This window comes from Tiliqua scincoides, chromosome 2 (assembly GCF_035046505.1).
Source record: "Tiliqua scincoides isolate rTilSci1 chromosome 2, rTilSci1.hap2, whole genome shotgun sequence".
NCBI lineage: Eukaryota > Metazoa > Chordata > Lepidosauria > Squamata > Scincidae > Tiliqua > Tiliqua scincoides.
The window spans coordinates 148,821,516-148,843,407 of record NC_089822.1 but is presented as its reverse complement, the minus strand read 5'-3'; the positions used below and the strand labels follow the sequence as shown (position 1 = coordinate 148,843,407).

The window sequence follows — 21,892 nt, the reverse complement described above, 5'->3', positions numbered from 1 at the left end:
CGCCCACCGTACCGTGGGGGGAGGCGATCCTCTTCCAATCAGTGGGACGTTCTCATAGCGTGGGTTCCCACCAAAGAGCACAGCTTGGTTCCTGCAGGTAGAGAGGAGTAAGGTCAGGAGGATAGTCTGTAATATGAACTCCATGTGAGTCCCTGGCTAGGAACTAGTTCCTGTGTTCCTACACAAGTAGCCATTCTAGGAGGGGAACAAGGGTTGAAGAAGGAAGAAGTGAAAGGCTAACATTGTGCATGGTTGTTTCTATTTAATAGAAAAAGTCTATGGCAGAAGTGGCAGAATGTCAGCCACTACCCTTTGCTAGCTGATTTCTAGCAGACCAGTGGAAGTGTTCCCCCATCACCACTCCTATACCACTATGAGAAGGAAAGAGAGAGAGAAAGCAGGTGCACACTGCTTCAGTTCTCTAGTTGCTCTGCATTTTGCCCACAGCACCTACTGAGGGGAAGGGATTAATCTCCCCTCCCCTAACCTGTGAGGAGGGGGAAATCTGAAAGTCTATCAGAAAAAAAAATCAATCTGTGATAGAAAAATGGATTGCAGTCCACTTCTCATCCACCCCATTGGCCCAGAGGTTTTCAAACATTATCCTCCCAAAGAAGTGAGGGAGAGAAGGGAGGAAGATGACCCTGTGCGAACCCTTCTGAAGGTTAACCAAGTTCAAACAAAGTAGTTAGTCTGGTTGCATAGCAGACAGTACTCGGCTAGTAGTTGCAGCTACACCGTAAACTCTTTTCTTGGAACTGTACAACCTCTGAATGCCCATAAGAGAAGCTGTGATCTGAAAAACAGCCCCCCCATGTCAAATCTCTGTGTCTATGGAAACCTAGGAGGCCCTGTTCTAGTTGAGGACTTACTGTGTAGCACGTCAGAAGCAGCACATTTGAATCAGCTCCCACTTGCCCAGGTCTGGAACAGGCATTTTAAGGACTGCTTCTGAGATTACATTTGGAAAGTACATGCAGGGAAGCAAAATTCAATTCTCTCTTCTAAAGTATGCAACAAGAAGCCATAAGTTTCAAAACTGGAAAGTACTCCCAATCTTAATTAAAAAAATTACTCCACAACTAAAATGGTAAAATTCATATACATACACAAAAGAAATCTTGTAATTCTTAAGAGACCTAGCATCCGTGAGCAAAGAGAACATGAAGATCTACATAAGAGCCTTCATTCATTATTTGTAAAATGATACTAGACCAAAGATGAGTTTGAGTATTATTATTAAGATTTATATTCTCGTTTTCAACAAAAATATTCACAAAGTGATTTAAAAAGAAAATCAAGTAGCTAAATGGCTCCCTGACCCAGAAGGGCTCACAATCTAGAAAGGCGAAAAAGAACACTTGCAACTGCCAATAAAAAAAGGCACTGGGCTGGGCCGAAGAGGGACAGTTACTCTCTTCCTGCTAAATATAAAAGAAGTACCACTTGAAAAAGTGCCTCTTTGCCCAAGTAGCAGGGAAAAATACTGGGCATAATATGAGGCACCTTGGCAAGAGCAGAAATGGGTATTGGGGAAATTGACTCTATACTACGACTTCCCATATGCCTATTCCACTAGGAGCCCTCTCCCCCATTCAGGGAAGCAGTCACGTTTTGGATCCACCAAACTAAAGTAAAAATAGCACCAGCACACAAGAGCAGGCTGAGATTCAAATTACCTGTCAGTGTAGCTGGCACTACCTATAACTCTTACATCTCCCTGGCACTGTTTAACTAAAGCAGATATATCTCATAATCAGTTTCCTTACTCACTTTCCTGGATATGGCTTTCTGCGGCAAATAAACTAAACACCATGAAGCTGTGTTTCAACTAAAGGTGATCCAGCAACACAGATAGATCATTTCGTAGCCACACATTCCTTGTAACAGAGGGACTGAAAAGGAGCAAGCACTCTCCTTTATTGCTGTTGCTTGACTAGCTCATATTCTTTTAACTTCCTTGTAATCCACTAGGAATCAAGGCAATCATATGAAATATACAGGAAAGAACAAGGATAAAATGGGCAAGTATACCTCCTCAAAATGGCAGTCTGATTGAGCCATGTGCTCCTCCTTTATTTGATAATGAGCTACTAAAAATAAATCAAGGTGATACTTTCTAAGGGTCATAGATATTTTCGTAAAAGAGAATGAATGAAAACATAGGCATTCACACAGAATGGAAAACAGAGAGCTCTACATTAAATCAGTGGCTTGCAATTTATTAGTCCATATTTAGTCCAGAAAGTAGTACCAATTTACGTGTTTTACAGCAACAAACTCTCTCTTACACAAACACCCACACACACACCTCATTCCCCAAGTATTAGCATTTTAAAGGTTTGCATTCACAGACTATCCCATCCAGTAATGCAGGGCTTTTCAAATTGGGGCATCGTGACGACCCAGCCTGTGGGCCCTGGCCTCTGCCCCCTTAAGGGGCGGGGGCACCCTGGAGGCAGGGAGGAGGCAGCGGCACGATCCCCAGGATTGCGCTGCTCAGGGGGCTGCAGGGGCTTGGGTGCACTTACCCAAGCCTTCTGCAACCTCCCCAGGGTGTAGCGAGCCCGGTGTGAACCTTTGGCAGGGCTCCCCGCAGCAGTGAAAGTGATAGTGGAGCGATCGTGTTCCACTTCCGCTCTAGGTGGGGCGCGATTGCTCCGTTTTTGCATTCACTGCTGCGGGGAGCCCTGCCAAAGGTTCGCAACAGGCTTGCCACATCCTGGGGAGGCTGCAAGAGGCTTGGGTAAGTGCACCTGAGCCCCTGCAGCCCCCTGAGCGGCACGATCCTGGGGATCACGCCACTGCCTTCCACCTGCCCCTGCTGCCTCTCCCCCCCCCCCCCCCCGCAAGCACTTAAAGGGCTCAAACTCTCCAGGAGAGTTTGAAAACCACTGCAGTAATGGAATTCAAAAGTGTTTTTAGCATGGAGGAGGTCTCCAAAGTTTTAAACCTGGTTCATTCATTGAGTGCAGAGGATGTACAAGCATCCAGGATATAAAGTGTATATAGGGGGTGATTTTATTATGAAACAGGTTAAACTTTAAGGGAGCTCTAGTTGCTCCCTAAACATTAATACATGCATTTTACAACAACAGGATAAAATAAGAAAGATTAGCTAACAACAGTTACCAACATTACAGGCAAGTCTGCCACATCACTCCTTCCAGCATGCTCCAACTTCCTTTCTCCTGCTGTTCCTGTGTTCTTTTCTGAGAACCCACACCCAGATTTTATACTCTCAATTACAAATTAGCTACACCTGGATAGCTTCACATTTTCTTTTACTTAGCAACCAGCTTAAAACCTCTTAAAGGAAAAGGTACTTGCCCAACCCCGTGACAGGGGGTACTGGTTGTCAGCTGTTGCGCAAGTGAAATGGAGAGGTATCATGGTTCTCAGAGAATGATGAAGAAAAAGAAGCAAATATGAAAGATAGCATGTTTCCCACTGGGGACAGATGGTTTCAGACTTTGAGAGCAAAGGGTGGGAGGTTCCTCTATGTATCCAGGGTACTCAAGAGGCTTGGGTAATGCCTGAAGTGTTCTTGGGACCTCCTCCCCAGGCCCATGGATTTAGGGAATGACTTATTGGCATCTTATACTCACATGTACTCAGACACTGGGGCGTTGGAAATGGTTTGTGCTGGAGGCTGCAGGCTCGTCTGACTGCCCAGGCTGCTACTATAGCTGCAGAAACTACGAAGCTGTCCTCGGGTAGGGTTGTGGGCAGCAATGCGTCGGGCCTGTGGATTGAAGGGATCTTCTTCATCTATGTCATCATAATCCCGATCCCTGGAGAAAGCACGTTTATTTTTTAAGTAGAATACTTTTCTGCAAAAGAACTTTAAAATATTGTGCAGCACAAAATAAAAAAAGAAGAAATAAATCAAGATACATATTTAAACACTCAAAAATCAGAGAAGCACCAACCACAGCAACAAGATACCAAAACAGCAAGCAATGCAGTAACACTGAACTGACTTGCAAACTCAACCCACCATGTCCAACAGAAGGTTTTGTCCTGCCAAGAGAAAGGTTACATTTAGCAGCCAGGGAAAAAAAGAGGTTTTCCAGGCTGCAAGGAGACACCGGCTAGCAAAAACAAGTCAACAATCCCCACTACTGGTGAATAGGGCATTTCAGATGTTTTTAGAGATCCCTTTCTTGAAATGTATCTCATGCCAACATCAGCATTGGCAAGAAAAGCTACACATGGAAAAAGACAAACACTTATTCCATCCTATTCTGTGACAAGGCTCAAATGTCTACAAAGAAATCTGGTCACAAGAGGTAGTTGCTGTATTACAGAAGCATAAGATATTTATTGTCCTTCCTTTGCATATGTCTTAATGGAAGTGGAACGTGTAAATTTCGTGAGTGCCAGAGGTTTTCAGAAATGGTTGTTCCAAATGGATGCAAGGGATGTGAATGCGAGCACACTCACTCTCTCTGTTTTGGGTTTCTGGCAAATTAAGATTGAGTGCAGAGGACCTACAAACATGTGGGGTTGTTGACCATAGATTCATACGCTCTTAAGTGGTCTCAGGAGACCAGGTAGAACATTGCCAGGTTCCTGCTAGCCCCGATACATTCCTGCCTGTGATGTTTACTCCTTCAGCTCCACCACACTCAGCCATCTAAAGGTCTCCTGCTCCTCCTAATGCCCAGAATCATCTCTCATAATGCCTTTGTGATGCCACCTCTCTTCTTCCCCTGTACCCATTTTCCTTCCTTTTCTCTGTTCTCTCTCTTTTAGGCTGCGAGACTGAGTAATGGGGACCTGTCTTTCCACTCTACGAAAAGCGCCACATATGAAGACGGAAATAATAAAGAAACCTCATGTTATACTGGGTAGTTTCTCTGTCACTAGAATTCTTGCAGTACCTTCTGTTAGGTGGTACATGAGATACCCTTTGGCAGGTTCTTTGAAAGGAACCCTCAGTTTGCACAGCCCTAGTATGTGCGGAGGGGTGGGGGGGAAGAAGAAGGAATTTGTCCATGATTCTCACTAGCCTTGTTTCTGAAAAAGAAGCCGCAAGAGCAAGCAAACACACCAAGACACTAGATTAAAATAGCCAAATCTAGTACACATACAAACCATAAAGCTGGATAAAACCAGATGGTTTAAAAAGCTAGTTTTTAAAACTCCTTTAAAAAACCCTCCATACTTATAGTAAGGTGCCTCCTCCCCAACCCCAAGTGTGTCTTCCTGGGAGACACTTCCACCTTACCTGCTTGCTAAGTGCTTCCAGGCACGTGGCATGGCACAAATGATGGTGGAGAAGGACGTGGCAGCCAACAGAGAGAAGAGGATGAGGTAGAGCAAGCCTTCCACCCCATCATAGCAGATTCCAATCAAGGCATCCAGATAATCCTGTAATCCAGGGGGAAATAAGAGACCATCAGTGCTGTGCCCATGCTCCAAAAGCAAGTTGCAACTTTTACGCTGCTCACCTTATGCAAACCCCTGCAATCTAACATGGCAGTTAGTTGGTGTAGGCTAGTCTCTGAGTAGTTCAGCAACTGTTGTATGCCAACCAGGTCTTTCTGAAACCAAGAGAAAAAGCAGGGAAGGAAATTATGTATTCACAATAGGGAAAGAAACATTAGTCAGTAGGATGCCCTAATAATACCAAAATGGATATAGCCCCACTCCAATCAAGACTAACAAGAAATTCATAGTCCCATATAGTTTCCCACAATCCTATAAAGGAGCTCTTGCCCCTTGCTGCTTTTACCCCACCTTCTGTGGGGTAAAACTATTCTGGCCTGGAACAGCATCAGGTAGTTTAAGTTAAGGGCCAAAACTGTGACCGTGAATGGACAAATAGGGTCTCTGGTATCGAACTGTTCAAAAACACACTGGGCCACAATTAGGTTACTCCCAGCTCACTGCTCTCAGGCTTCCTCTCACTATAAAACCAAAATTCTTCTGTGGTCTGAAAAAATACTTCCAGAAGAATTGCTGTCCAAACATATAGTCTCCTGTCCCGCCTCTCCTACTCATTGTATCTTTATTACCTGCTTACTTCCTTACTTGCTTCCTTTCTGCTGCTTGCTATGCAGAACTCCTTCCCACCAAAGTACAGGACATTCTCCAGATTGCGTGTCCCTCATCTCACACTTCCAACTCACACCTTGCCAAACACTCTTCTCAAAAACAGAAGGTGCAAATTTGTTTTAACACTACCTCATTCTACATGTACATAATTCACAGCCTCCACAATAAGGACTGCACAGTCATGAACTGGGCACTATATTTGTGTGTGCCTTACCGCAGCTGTCGGGAAAAGGGGCACAGCAAACTGCATGAGGCCCTGAATCTGAATCTGCATAGTCGTGAGAGAGCGCTGATAGATAGTTAGGGCCTGCCAACAAAGAACAGGGCACAAGGCATTACTTAGGCTTTTACTCACAAGACAAATCTCAGCAGTTTCCACCATATTACAAGCAGGGATAACTTCACTATTTTGAAGCAAACAGGTCAATACCAGCCACATCCAAATCCTGGCACCCTTCCCCACCATTACAAAACACCACCCAAAGTACCTTTACATTTCTCTCTCCCCCCGCCCCCAACAGGGACGTAAGTTTTCAAGATCAATAATGTGAAATACAACACTAAATAGCTATAAAAAGACAAAGAGCTAGCAGATAGCTCCAGGAAGTAATTTCATTGCTTCTTTTGAGGGAGAATCAGCATGGCTTCTGTAAGGGTACGTTTTGCCTCACAAACCTTTTAGAATTCTTTGAAAAGGTCAACAGGCCTGTGGATGTGGGAGAACCCGTGGACATTATATATCTGGACTTTCAGAAGGCGTTTGACACGGCTCCTCACCAAAGGCTACTGAGAAAACTCCACAGTCAGGGAATTAGAGAGCAGGTCTTCTCATGGATTGAGAACTGGTTGAAGACCAGGAAACAGAGAGTGGGTGTCAATGGGCAATTTTCACAATGGAGAGAGGTGAAAAGCAGTGTGTCCCAAGGATCTGTCCTGGGACCGGTGCTCTTCAACCTCTTCATAAATGACCAGGAGACAGGGGTGAGCAGTGAGATGGCTAAGTTTGCAGACGACATCAAACTTTTCCGAGTGGTGAAGACCAGAAGTGATTGTGAGGAGCTCCAGAAGGATCTCTCCAAACTGGCAGAGTGGGCAGCAAAATGGCAGCTGTGTTTCAATGTAAGTAACTGTAAAGTCATGCACATTGGGGCAAAAAATCAAAACTTTAGATATAGGCTGATGGGTTCTGAGCTGTCTGTGACAGATCAGGAGAGAGATCTTGAGGTGGTGGTGGACAGGTCAATGAAAGGGTTGACCCAATGTGTATTGGCAACCTTCAGTCTCGAAAGACTATGGTATCGCGCTCTGAAAGGTGGTTCTGGCACAGCGTCTAGTGTGGCTGAAAAGGCCAATCCGGGAGTGACAATCCCTGGTCTGTCTCCCTGGCTATGGGCCTTCCTTCTTTGCCTCTTAGCCTCAGACTGTTGGCCAAGTGAATGTGCGGCAGCAGTAAAGAAGGCCAATTCTATGCTTGGGATCATTAGAAAAGGTATTGAGAACAAAACGGCTAATATAATGCCGTTGTACAAATCGATGGTAAGGCCACACCTGGAGTACTGTGTCCGGTTCTGGTTGCCACATCTCAAAAAGGACATGGTGGAAATGGAAAAGGTGCAAAAGAGAGCGACAAAGATGATTGCTGGGCTGGGGCACCTTCCTTATGAGGAAAGGCTACGGCTTGGTCCTCTTCAGCCTAGAAAAGAGGTGCCTCAGGGGGGACATGATTGAGACATACAAAATTATGCATGGGAAAGATAAAGTGGATAGAGAGATGCTCTTTACACTCTCACATAACACCAGAACCAGGGGACTTTCACTCAAATTGAGTGTTGGGAGGGTTAAGACAGACAAAAGAAAATATTTCTTTTTTCAGCATGTGGTTGGTCTGTGGAACACCTTGCCGCAGGATGTGGTGCCGGCATCTGGCCTGGTTGCCTTTTAAAGGGGATTGGACGAATTTCTGGAGGAAAAATCCATTATGGGTTTCAAGCCATGATGTGTATGTGCAACCCCGATTTTAGAAATGGGCTATGTCATAATGCCAGATGCAAGGGAGGGCACCAGGATGAGGTCTCTTGTTATCTGGTGTGCTCCCTGGGGCATTTGGTGGGCCGCTGTGAGATACAGGAAGCTGCACTAGATGGGCCTATGGCCTGATCCAGTGGGGCTGTTCTTATGTTCTTAGCTCATCCTTTCCCATTGTGTGACACAACAGAGGGAGATTTGTACTTACCATGAATCCCCCTTCTTAGTGGTCTCCATGTCTGGATTAGTCCTTACAAGTGGGTAGCTCCGCCCTCTCAGGTAGGCAGGCCAGAGACTTTTGATCATCCTGAGGGGAGGGGCTGCCTGGACTCCCCGGACTGTCCAAGCTTGAAGACCTCCACCCGACGCCAGATGTTTCGTGTCCATCTGGATGCACTGTAGTGGTGGTCGTCTGGTGTCATGTGCTGCGTTGCGTGTTGGCTCGGGGGTGGGTGAGTGCAGAATGGGCCCAGGTGGCACAGTGCCCTACCCCAGGTCTATTGCTACTCTGCACTGTACTGCCTCCCCCTGACTTTACCATTCTGGTGTTCAGCATGTCTATTTCTCCTCCCCCCCCTTTTTTTTTACAGCTGCGAGGGCGGGCAGACTAATCCGGACATGGAGACCACTGAGAAGGGGAATTCATGGTAAGTACAAATCTCCCCGTTCTCCAGTGGGATCTCCATGTCCGTCTTAGTCCTTACAAGTGGGATGTGCCCAAGCAGTGCTCCTCAAGGGTGGGAGCTGCCGTAAGCTTATAGAGCTACGGTCTGGAGGATGCGCCTTGCGAAGGCTGCATCCCCAGAGGCGAAGGCGTTGATCTTGTAGTGTTTGATAAAGCTTTAGGTGAGCTCCAGGGAGGGGTGAGCCCTGAAAGCGGCTGAGGTGGCGGCCCCCGAAGGAGAGGGCCACTATGCCCTTAGGGGCGTCCTTGCCGGATGCCCTGTAGACCTCGGCTATGGCCTCCCTAACCCATCTGGAAATGGTGGAGGGAGACACCTCCTTGCCTTGGTCACTAGGTCGGAATGAGGCAGACAAGGCCTCTGAACGCCGATGGGCGGAGGTCCTGGAGAGATAAAAGCTCACTGCTCGACACACATCGAGGGCATGCCATTCCTGCTCTCTGGGATGGGAAGGATTGGGGCAGAAGGTGGGCAGCACCACCTCCTGCGAGCGGTGAAACAGGGAGTTCACCTTCGGCAGGAAGGTAGGGTCGGTATGGAGGACAATCTTGTCCTCCTGGATCTGGCAGAGCTCCCCGGCTATGGAGAGGGCTGCCAACTGGGATACTCTTCTGGCAGAAGTGACGCCCACCAGGAAAGCAGTCTTCTGTGACAATAGCTTTAGCAAGCATGTCGCCATAGGCTCAAAGGGAGGCGTCGTCAACACCCTCAGCACCAGGGTCAGGTCCCATGTGGGGGCCCTGGTCACAGGGGGTGGATTGAGGAGGTTCACTCCCCTAAGGAATTTTCTAACATAGGGGTGTGACACCAGGGCCCTTCCCTTGGGGAACCCCAGGATGGAGGCGACTGCTGAGACCTGCCTCTTAACGGTGGCCTTGCAGGGGCCCTTGTCGAGGCTTGCCTGGAGGAAGTTCAGGAAGTCCTTGACCCGGATCCTCTCAGGGTCAAAGTTCCGGGGTTGGCACCAATCGGTTAGGACCCTCCAGGTTCCATTGTAGACTTGGTTGGTGGATCCTCTCCGGTTGGAGAGAGGAGTAGCCAGTATGGCGGGAGAGTTGCCTGACTTGGCTAGCTTCTTCCGTTCAATTTCCAGGCAGCTAGATGGAGCTGGGCTATCTGTGGGTGTGAGACTGGGCCCTGTGAAGGCAAGTCTGGGTACCGGGGCCAGTTTGGGGCTATGAGGAGGACCTCGGCTTGCTCTAGCCTGACCTTCGTGAGGACCCTCTGACGGAGCTTTGAGGGAGGAAAGGCATATGTTACCCCTCGGAACCAGCCCCCCCAAGTGGGGCAGGGGCGGCAGAGGCAGGCTTGCGATGGCAGCGGGGGCTGTCCAGCTGCTTGAGCCGCCTCCAGCCGCAGAGGAGAGGACCACGCGCATGGATGGCAATTTGACCACGCGCCAGCCCGGGACCGGACCGGACTTTGGAGAAGTGGTGAGCCCCCTCGGGCTGGCGGACACCTCCCTCACACATGCGCGCATTCCCTGCGCAGGGCTCAGCCGCTTAGATTGGGGAGAGCTCTCCAGGGCCATCCAAGACATGGCCCAGACCATAATCAACACTGCCATGGAGGCACACCAGCAACCACGGGGGGAAACCCCAGAGCATCCGCCCATGGGGCTCCCAGCTTCCACCCCAGAGGAGAAGGAGGAGGACGAAGGTGAACCCCCCCCCAAGAGGTGCCAGATGTCATCCGTGCGCAGTGCCACCCCCTAAACACACTCACCTCCAGGAACAGGGCAAAGGGAGCTCCCACACCTCATCTGCGGAGGAGGGAGAAATATCGGGGGACGAGGTTGAGACACACAGGCCTCACCTCTTCTACGCTGAGCAGTTTAAGAAGCTAGTCTCGGGGGGTGGTTCAGGTGCCAAACCTGCAGTCCGAGCACCGCAAGGATACGGGGCCCAAGACCAAGTGGGGGTCCCCAAAAGTCTTCCCAAACCAGCAAAAAACCCGCAATGGTTTCCCTTCCCTCCTTTCTTCCAACAACTGGTGGACTAAGAGTGGAATAACCCAAATAGGGGCAGGGACTCCAGCAAGCCTTCCACCAGGTTCTACAACCTGGCCCCAGAGGTCATGGCCCGCCTCAAGTCACCCCTGTTGGACACCCCTGTAGCAGCACTAGGATCCCCAGCCGCCATCCGCACAGACAGTGGTGGTCTCCCAAGGGACCCCGCAGACAAGAAGGTAGAGCTAGCCACCAGGAGGGGATTCGAGGCCTCCTCCAATGTGCTGCGGGCCTCCGCTTCCCTCTGCTCCAGAGCGTAGATCCTTTGGCTTCAGCAGGTCAGTGAGACCCGCAAGCTACCCTCCAGGGCTAACTCGAATATCAGAAAGATGACCTCAGCTGCCACCTTCGTAGCAGACACCCAGGGCCATGGCTGCAGGAGTTGCCACGTGCCACAGCACCTGCGTAGCTGAGACGTGGATGCAACCTGACACGCCAGGGCACCGGCCTCCCCTTCCAAGGAGCCAAGTTGTTTGGGGACGCCCTGGACCTGCTACTGGTAGAGCCCAGGGGAAAGAAGAGGGTACTGCCCACCAGGGAGAGGAACCCAAGACCCGCCCAGCGATCACAGCGCCGGCCCCTTTCAGCCCTCACGGAGCTCTCAACCCATTACCTCACCCTCTGCGGTCTCTTTCAGAAGTCAAAGGCCCGTCTGGCACCCAAGATGGCCAGCCCACAAGCCCAGAGGACAGCAGCCCCAGTGCTTTGGCGCAAAGGGCCCAAAGTCTCAGTAACTACCAGCCATCCAGCCAACTGGTTCCTACAGGTCCCCAGACCCCAGTGCCCACTAAAGCACGGCAAGACACTCGAGGCAATCCAACACCTCCTATAGGCCGGGGCCATCGAACCGGTTCCAAGGGAGCAGTGGGGGTCCGGGGTGTACTTCCACCTCTTCACCCTGCCCAAGAGAACTGGCGGCACTAGAGCCATCCTTGACCTCAAGTGGCTCAACAGATGGATGCGTCAACAGAAATTCAAGATGGGGACCCTATGCTCCATCCTGATGTCCACCAGAAGGCACAGCTGCATGACACAGAAGGCAAACTGCCTCACCAGAGGAGGGCGCCCTACGCCTGCACCAGACCATCCAATGTCCCTGGAACCACGGGTTCCTCATCAACTTGGAGAAGAGTCACCTGACACCCTCACAGACCATAGAACAACTGGGAGTAATCATCGATACCCCCCAGTTCAAAGTTTTCCTGTCCCCAGAACAGCGGGCCAAGACTGCAGACCTGATCAACGCTGTCCTCTGCTCCCCCAGACCGAACGTACTGATGTTAGCCCATCTCCTGGGCATGCTGACCTCCTGCCAGGGCATCATTCCCTGGGCCAGGTACAGGGCACTGTCCCTCCAGCACCTGCTGCTGCCCTTCCAGGACTTCATCGTCTCCAAAAGGAGCAAGCGTGTCAGACTGGACCCCCTCACTCTCAAGGACCTTCGATGGTGGATGCAGCCACACAGGCTGGACCAGGGCTCGCCCTTCCAGATACACCACAGAGCCGTCCTGCTCACAGACGCGAGCCTGCAGGGATGGGGGGCCCACACCCCCAAGGAGGTAGCTCAGGGCTGGTGGTCCCCAAGCGAGAGGACAGCTCCCATCAACCTGCTAGAGCTGGGGACCATTTGACGAGCCCTGCTGGCCTTCCCCCGACTCGGGGGTCAAGACGTACTAGTGTACACCGACAACATTGCAGCAAGGGCCTACATAAACCGTCAAGGGGGCACCAGGTCAGCAGCCCTGCAGATAGAGGCATGCAGGCTGATGCTGTGAGCGGAAAAGAACCCCACCTCCATCAGAGCCGAGCACATCGCCGGACTGGAAAGCACAGCAGCAGACTGGCTGAGTCACCAGGACCTCTACCATTCAGAATGGAGGCTTCACCCACAGGTTGCATAGATCAACTGCCAGTTCGGTCCGATGACCATAGATCTGTTCACCAGCAGCCACAATCACCAACTGCCAAGATTCTTCTCCCGGGGACGCTGAACACCCTGAAGGTGTCCAACAGGGGTGACTTGAGGCGGGCCATGACCTCTGGGGCCAGGTTGTAGAACCTGGTGGAAGGCTTGCTGGAGTCCCTGCCCCTATTTGGGTTATTCCACTCTTAGTCCACCAGTTGTTGGAAGAAAGGAGGGAAGGGAAACCATTGCGGGTTTTTTGCTGGTTTGGGAAGACTTTTGGGGACCCCCACTTGGTCTTGGGCCCCGTATCCTTGCGGTGCTCGGACTGCAGGTTTGGCACCTGAACCACCCCCCGAGACTAGCTTCTTAAACTGCTCAGCGTAGAAGAGGTGAGGCCTGTGTGTCTCAACCTCGTCCCCCGATATTTCTCCCTCCTCCGCAGATGAGGTGTGGGAGCTCCCTTTGCCCTGTTCCTGGAGGTGAGTGTGTTTAGGGGGTGGCACTGCGCACGGATGACATCTGGCACCTCTTGGGGGGGGTTCACCTTCGTCCTCCTCCTTCTCCTCTGGGGTGGAAGCTGGGAGCCCCATGGGCGGATGCTCTGGGGTTTCCCCCCGTGGTTGCTGGTGTGCCTCCATGGCAGTGTTGATTATGGTCTGGGCCATGTCTTGGATGGCCCTGGAGAGCTCTCCCCAATCTAAGCGGCTGAGCCCTGCGCAGGGAATGCGCGCATGTGTGAGGGAGGTGTCCGCCAGCCCGAGGGGGCTCACCACTTCTCCAAAGTCCGGTCCGGTCCCGGGCTGGCGCGTGGTCAAATTGCCATCCATGCGCGTGGTCCTCTCCTCTGCGGCTGGAGGCGGCTCAAGCAGCTGGACAGCCCCCGCTGCCATCGCAAGCCTGCCTCTGCCGCCCCTGCCCCACTTGGGGGGGCTGGTCTTCGCGCTCTTTGGGCGCGGAGCTTCCTCCTCCCATCCCCATTGTTCCAGGGTGCCACGTGGTCGGCAGGCACTATCTTGGATTAAGATAGTGCCTGCCGACCACGTGGCACCCTGGAACAATGGGGATGGGAGGAGGAAGCTCCGCGCCCCCACCGCTGCTGGGGGAAAGCGGCACTGGAGGCTGGCTGCAGGCGTGCCTGCCTCACCCCTGGCAGGTGTGGGTGGGCGAGCGGTTGAAGTGCTAATCCAAGATGGCGCCCGCCAACCGCATGGTGCCCTATAACAATGAGAAGGGGAGGAGGAAGCTCTGCGCCCCCGCTGCTGTTGGGGGAAAGCAACTCCAGAGGCTGGCTGTGGACGGAGTGCTCACGGGCGAGCCTGCCTCGCCCCTGTCAGGCGCAGGGGGGGAGGCGGCTGGAGACACGCAAGTGCCTGCTGGGTGTGCGGCTCCTGCCGCTTAAGCGTTTGTTGCCAGCAATGGGGGGGCTGCCCTGGGGTCAGATGAGGGCAGCCTGGGTGCTCCGGCGTTGCACGGCTGCCCTGGGTCAAGCGAGGGCAGCCCAGAAAGCGGGCCAGTTAGGTGTGGAAAGGCGCGAAATTCAAGAGTAGAGTTGGCCGTCTTGCTCTAAAGCAGGAGCCTCCAGGCAGGGAGCTGGTAAAACAAAGGACAAATTTCTTAAAGGGACAACAGCTGTTCTTGCCTGCTGGAAGGCTGGAGAGTTAAGGAAAAGGTAAAAAAGAATAAAATACCCTCTTCGCTCCTCCAGCGGGTGGGGGGGGGGTTCAGCTCTGCTGAACCCAGCTCTGTCCTGCTTCTCCGAAAGGCTAGGCCAGTCTGGCGAGTCCAGGCAGCCCCTGGGAATTGATTGACCAGATAGAAGGGGACCAGTGTCGGGAAAAAACCATAATTTGTGTCTTTTTAGAATTAATGATGAGATCATTCTTCTTACAGTATGATTGAAACTTAGTTATAAGTTCCCTTAGCCCAGATTTAGTTAAAGCCAAGAGAACAGCATCATCTGCATAGAGCAATATAGGAACCGGAAGATTATTAATTACTGGAAGAGAAAAAGAATTTGTTGCTAAATGAGAAGGGAGATCTGCCAAAAATAAATTAAATAGTAGGGGGGCAAGGATACATCCTTGCCTCACACCCTTATTAATTGGAAAGCTAGAAGAAAGAACATTAGAAAAGGGAATCCGTACTTGACAACAATTATGAGAATGAAGTTGACGAAGTAAAAATAATAAACGGAAATCAATTCCCCAATTATTGAGCTTGTTCCATAAAAGATCTCTATTTATAGAATCGAACGCACCTTGAAGGTTGATAAAAGCAACAAATAAACTAGATCTGTTAAAAATAGAATATTTCTTTACTAAAAATGATAAAAGGAAAGCATGGTCAAGAGTAGAAACTCCTGGGCGAAAACCAGATTGTTCAGTCCCTGGAAGGTTATTTGAGCGTGCCCAGGACGATAATTTAGAAAGGAGGAATTTGGCATAAATCTTCCCGATGCTGGACAAAAGACTTATTGGTCGGTAATTGGACGGAAGAGCTGGGTTATCTTTCTTAAAAATTGGAAAAAGAAACGCAGCCCCTGGCGAGTCCAGGCAGCCCCAGGCAGACCAAAAGACTCTGGCCTGCCTACCTGAGAGGGAGGAGCTACCCACTTGTAAGGACTAAGACGGACATGGAGATCCCACTGGAGAACCAGGTATTCCAAGGAACCAGGGCTGGCGTTTGTCATGTCATTAAAGATCCAAAACCATGGAAGAGTCACTCCCTACACCAGCGAATTTCAATCTTTTTCATCTCAAGGCACACTGACAAGGCACTAAAATGGTCAAGGCACACCACCAGGTTTTTAACAATTGACAAAGTACATCATGCTTCCAGTGGGGGGGTTCTGCCATTGGCCATATTAATAAACAACCTTCCTCCAAATTTCTGTGGCACACCTATGGACCACTTGAGGCACACCAATGTGCCATGGCACAGTGGTTGAAAATGGCTGCCCTAGACAGAACTCATCAGAATACAAACACTCCCAAATGAGAACCGATTGCCCAGTGATGCTAAGTTCATTCTTAGAATGAAGATACAATCTCTTCTCAGTACAGGTAGATAGGAGGCATGATAGTGGAGAGCTCTCATTACTAGGGAGCTCATGCGTCAAGTACCTACCTGCTGGAAGGGGTTGGGCAGACTCTGGCTGCAATACAGGTAGTAGCTAACAATTTCTGCAAAACAAAGTTCAAGGGGAAGAATCAGAGGTCATGGTAGAGCCCAAAGTAGTCCTATGGTAAACTTCAGTAACTCCCAGTTTGATTTGGACTTCATCTGCTTTGAAAAGGACTCCCTCTGCAAGGCACACATTGTCCCATCCAAGTGTTGTTGAATGGGAAGTGCTGCAGAAAAGCTTTAGTTGCAAGGGCTGTGCCAGACTGTTGCCAGGCCCAGGAGGAGGAGAAGAGTAAGGCCAGCCTGAGTGTATTTCATGTGCTGCACATCACAGAATCTGGTGCAAAAAAATGGCTTCCTGTTGGTTAGTGTTCCTTTCAGCACAATCCTGTGCATGATTACTAAGACAGTCTCACTTAGTCCAATGGGACTTACTCTCAGGTAAGTGTGCATGGAATTGCAGCCTTAGGGACAGAATTACACATGGGCTGGAGTCAGGCTCTGCAGTCAGTTATGCTCTTCTTAGGTTCACTCTTGCCAAAGGCAGGGCTTGCTGCCATTTTACAAATAATGCCCAAAGAAATACTATTACCTGCACTGAGGTCACCTTGCGTCATGTTCATGATGAACTTATCTGGAGCCATGCAGAAATCGCTGGTACCCTGTGATGGTCACAATTAAATGGAATTCACACAAATGAGGCTTAAATTGGCTTCTTTCCCCCCAATTTCCATATCTGTCACACAAATGTATGTAAAACCAATAGAGGTGTTTGAAAATTGTGTTATTTTACTTCAAAGTAAGCCCATTATGTTCAGTAAGGCTTAGGCTGTAATCCTATCTTACTGGAAACAAACACGACTAATTATTATTATTCCATCAATGGGTGCGACACTTTACATAGAGTTTAAAAAAGGACAGATCCCTGCCCCAAGCAATTTACAATATGAAAACTGATACCTGGGAGATAACAAGGAAGGCAAGGGATGGAAGTAGGGGAAGCATATATAATTCTTTCAGTTTCGCATCCTTAAGCTTACTTATGGTTCACAGCAGGAATTAAGAGTGGTGCCAAAGACTTCCCAGAAAACGTGAATTTGAAGGAGGGGTTTAGAGAATGAAGGAGGGGCCATTCTGAATGGAGTCAGGAAGACATTCCAGGCATTAGGGTCAGCAAGGCAGAAATGGCAGTGACACTTGAAAGAAGGAGACAGTTGGTAGAACTGGAAGAACAAAGGTTAAGGGCATGAGCATAGGAGGATATGAGAGCTGGGAAGGGATGAGGCCAAGGAGGGCTCTGAAAACAAGGACAAGGAGCTTGTACTGGATCCGGGAGTGAACTAGAGCCAGCAAAGGGATTTGAGGAGAGATGCAATACATGACCTTAGGAGAAGAGTGTTTGGTAGAGAGGAAGAAACTGAAATGAAGCAATGGACGATCAGCAAAGACCACCAGCTACAGTAATCAAGGCCTGGGACTACCAGTGTGAACTAGAAGGGACAGAGTAGAAGGGTCAAATTCATGCAATGTTGTGAAAGTGGAAACACCACAATTTGGCAAAAGACTGAATACTGAGAGGATGCGGAAACAAAGGAGCTAATAAGCAGCCCATCCTGGGGCACTCCGTGTACAAATGCTTTTATGCAAATGCCCAAAGTCTCTGAGCAAAGATGGGAGAACTGGAATGCCTGGTGATAAGGGAAAACATTGACATAGTGGGCATAACGGAAACCTGGTGGAATGCGGAGAATCAGTGGGATACCGCAATCCCGGGCTATAAACTCTACAGGAGGAACAGGGAGGGGCGCGTTGGAGGTGGGGTGGCCATTTACATTAAAGAAGGGATAGAATCCAGCAAAGTAGAGATTGAAGGCAGGTCAGACTCCACCGTAGAATCTCTGTGGGTTAAATTACCAGGCCTGAGGTGCAATGTAATACTGGGGGCGTACTATTGTCCTCCAGACAAGAAATCGGATGGGGACCTTGAAATGAGGAAACAGATCAGGGAGGTGACAAGGAGGGACAGGGTTGTAATCATGGGGGACTTCAATTATCCTCATATTGACTGGGTCAATTTGTGTTCTGGTCACAAAAAGGAGACTGGATTCCTTGACATGCTAAATGACTGTGCCTTAGAGCAGCTAGTCATGGAGCCCACCAGAGGACAGGTGACTCTGGATTTAATATCGTGTGGTATTCAGGACCTGGTTAGAGATGTCAATGTTACGGAGCCGTTGGGGAACAGTGATCATGCTGCGATCCATTTCGACATGCACGTCGGGGGAAGAATCCTGGGCAAATCTCTCACAAAAACCCTTGACTTCCGACGGGCGGACTTCCCTCAAATGAGGAGGCTGGTTAGAAGGAGGTTGAAAGGGAAGGTAAAAAGAGTCCAATGTCTCCAGAGTGGGGCATTTGGTGGGCTGCTGTGAGATACAGGAAGCTGGACTAGATGGGCCTATGGCCTGATCCAGTGGGGCTGTTCTTATGTTCTTATGAGTGCATAGAGGCTGCTTAAAACAACAGTAATAGAGGCCCAGCAGAGGTGTATACAACAAAGAAAGAAGGGCTCCACTAAATCCAGGAGGGTGCCCACATGGCTAACGAGCCAAGTTAGAGAGGCTGTAAAGGGCAAGGAAGCTTCCTTCCATAAATGGAAGTCTTGCCCTAATGAGGAGAATAAAAAGGAACATAAACTGTGGCAAAAGAAATGTAAGAAGATGATACGGGAGGCCAAGACAGACTATGAGGAACTCATGGCCAGTAACATTAAGGGGAATAATAAAAGCTTTGTCAAATATGTTAGAAGCAGGAAACCCGCCAGAGAAGTGGTTGGCCCTCTGGATGGGGAGGGAGGGAAAGGGGAGATAAAAGGAGACAGAGATGGCAGAGAAATTAAATGAGTTCTTTGCATCTGTCTTCATGGTAGAAGACCTCGGGCAAATACCACTGCCCGAACGGCCCCTCCTGACCAAGGAATTAAGTCAGATAGAGATTAAAAGAGAAGAGGTTTCAGACCTCATTGATAAATTAAAGATCAATAAGTCAATGGGCCCTGATGGCATCCACCCAAGAGTTATTAAGGAATTGAAGAATGAAGTTACTGATCTCTTGAAAAAAATATGCAACTTGTCCCTCAAAACAGCCAGAAGATTGGAGGATAGCAAATACATCGATCTTTAAAAAGGGAAAGAGGGGGGACCTGGGAAACTATAGGCTGGTCAGCCTAACATCTATACTGGGTAAAATGGTGGAATGCCTAATCAAAGATAAAATCTCAAAACACATAGACGAACAGGTCTTGCTGAGGGAGAATCAGCATGGCTTCTGTAAGGGTAAGTCTTGCCTCACAAACCTTACAGAGTTCTTTGAAAAGGTCAACAGGCCTGCGGATGCGGGAGAACCCGTAGACATTATGTATCTGGGCTTTCAGAAGGCGTTCGACACGGCTCCTCACCAAAGGCTACTGAGAAAACTCCACAGTCAGGGAATTAGAAGGCAAGTCCTCTCCTGGATTGAGAACTGGTTGAAGACCAGGAAACAGAGAGTGGGTGTCAATGGGCAATTTTCACAATGGAGAGAGGTGAAAAGCAGTGTGCCCCAAGGATCTGTTCTGGGACAGGTGCTTTTCAACCTCTTCATAAACAACCTGGAGACAGGGGTGAGCAGTGAGGTGGCAAAGTTTGCAGACGACACCAAACTTTTCCAAGTGGTGAAGACCAGAAGTGATTGTGAGGAGCTCCAGAAGGATCTCTCCAGACTGGCAGAAAGGGCTGCAAAATGGCAGATGCGTTTCAATGCAAGTAAGTGTAAAGTCATGCACATTGGGGCAAAAAATCAAAACTTCACATATAGGCTAATGGGTTCTGAGCTGTCTGTGACAGATCAGGAGAGAGATCTTGGGGTGGTGGTGGACAGGTCGATGAAAGTGTCGACTCAGTGTGTGGCGGCAGTAAAGAAGGCCAATTCTATGCTTGGGATCATTAGGAAGGGTATTGAGAACAAAACGGCTAATATGCTAATATTATAATGCCATTGTACAAATCGATGGTAACGCCACACCTGGAGCATTGTGTCCAGTTCTGGTCGCCACATCTCAAAAAATACAGTGGAAATGGAAAAGGTGCAAAAGAGAGCTACTAAGATGATTACTGGGCTGGGGCACCTTCCTTATGAGGAAAGGCTACGACATTTGCGAGTCTTCAGCCTAGAAAAGAGGCGCCTGGGGGGGGCGTGATTGAGACATACAAAATTATGCAGGGGATGGACAGAATGGATAGAGAGATGCTCTTTACACTCTCACATAACACCAGAACCAGGGGACAATCACTCAAATTGAGTGTTGGGAGAGTTAGGACAGACAAAAGAAAATATTTATTTACTCAGCGTGTGGTTGGTCTGTGGAACTCCTTGCCACAGACTGTGGTGATGGTATCTGGCCTGGATGCCTTTAAAAGGGGATTGGACAAGTTTCTGGAGGAAAAATCCATTATGGGTTACGAGCCATGATGTGTGTGTGCGCAACCTCCTGATTTTAGAAATGGGCTATGTCAGAATTGGGCCATATGTCAAGAATATGTCAAGAATATGGCCCATTCTTGACATATGGCCAAAAAGAGACACTTGGCCAACAGTCTGAGGCAAAGAGGCAAAGAAGGAAGGCCCATAGCCAGGGAGACAGACCAGGGACAGACTGCACTTGCTCCCGGTGTGGAAGGGATTGTCACTCCCGAATCGGCCTTTTCAGCCACACTAGACGCTGTTCCAGAACCACCATTCAGAGCGCGATACCATAGTCTTTCGAGACTGAAGGTTGCCAACATGTCAGAATGCCAGATGCAAGGGAGGGCAGCAGGATGAGGTCTCTTGTTATCTGGTGTGCTCCCTGGGGCATTTGGTGGGCCGCTGTGAGATACAGGAAGCTGGACTAGATGGGCCTATGGCCTGATCCAGTGGGGCTGTTCTTATGTTCTTACTGGGAGCAAGGTTTTTGGCATGTGTCTTTGATTTTAATATCTTAATGCTATCTAAGAAGGCACATTTAATTTAAATCTTCCACTTTCTTGGCTGCATTGGCAGCAGTCATACACATGTGAAATAATGCACAAGAGGTGCTTTTAGCATTAGGAATGTCTCAGCCACAAAAATCAAGTCTCTCGGGGTGGTGAACAAAATTAGAGCAACGAGTTGGCTGTGGCTATCAGTGAAATACCTGCTCAACTGGATTTCCTCACTGCATCCAGTTATTAAGATAATAGAACAGGCTAGTTTGCATCTGACTTCCCTCCCCAAAGCCTGATTGCTGAAGGTACTTAAACCCAAGGCTTCAGCAGCTACATGTTGGAGTGTTCAGATTAGTTAGGCCCCAGTTACCAGTGAGAACTATTGGTGGGGGGTAGCCAGATAAGAAGCACAAGGGATATGGAAAAAAAACCACTGTGGTGGACTAACAGCAGCCACAGTTTCCATTTTCAAAACCACCCCTGCTTGAACAAACTGGTTAGAAGGAAACAGAAAGCAAGCAGCCATGCCTCAACCATTGTGCTTACCACAGCTGCTGAAACATCCGCTGAAAAGGAGGCCCAGCTGAGAATGAGTGCAAAAAGTCCACAGCACAGCATCCTACAGACAAAAGGTAAACAGGAGGAGGGAAGAAGAGGAATTCACCTAAGTGGCAGCAAGACTGAGAATGAAGAATGCCATTACCATCACCATTCACGCAGCACTGAGCACATAAAGCAACTAATCACCTTCACTGCACTCGCCCAAAACACCCTGTGCAAGCACCCTGTGCTATTACACCCCTTTTGCAGAGAAGGTGAGGCAAGGTGGGGTTGCCTGAGTCCACAAAATAAGTTCACAGCAGAAGAGAGAACTGAACTCCAGTTGCCTGGCCTCAACCACAATTAATTAGGGTAGACTTGGTCATGGGACAATTCCTGCCCCAATCAGATCACAGCTCCTACGTTCATTGATGTCCACTCAAATACTTACCTGCACTGGAAAGAATATGCAAAATACGATGTGGGAACAGCTCCACAAGTATCATATTTTCTCAAATTTTACAATATGGGACACTGCATG

General features: G+C 49.3%; 1 protein-coding gene across 1 annotated transcript in view; it reads right to left on the bottom strand.

Moving 5' to 3' along the window:
* TTYH2 (tweety family member 2) overlaps positions 1-21,892 on the bottom strand; it is an 82,837-nt gene that overhangs the window by 9,229 nt on the left and 51,716 nt on the right. The window contains exons 6-13 of the mRNA XM_066614878.1: positions 21,358-21,430; positions 16,401-16,470; positions 15,812-15,867; positions 6,278-6,370; positions 5,457-5,549; positions 5,234-5,376; positions 3,609-3,794; positions 13-91 (exon numbers count right to left, since the gene is read on the bottom strand). Coding sequence (XP_066470975.1) covers positions 13-91; positions 3,609-3,794; positions 5,234-5,376; positions 5,457-5,549; positions 6,278-6,370; positions 15,812-15,867; positions 16,401-16,470; positions 21,358-21,430 — 793 coding nt within the window. The remainder of the gene's footprint in view (positions 1-12; positions 92-3,608; positions 3,795-5,233; positions 5,377-5,456; positions 5,550-6,277; positions 6,371-15,811; positions 15,868-16,400; positions 16,471-21,357; positions 21,431-21,892) is intronic.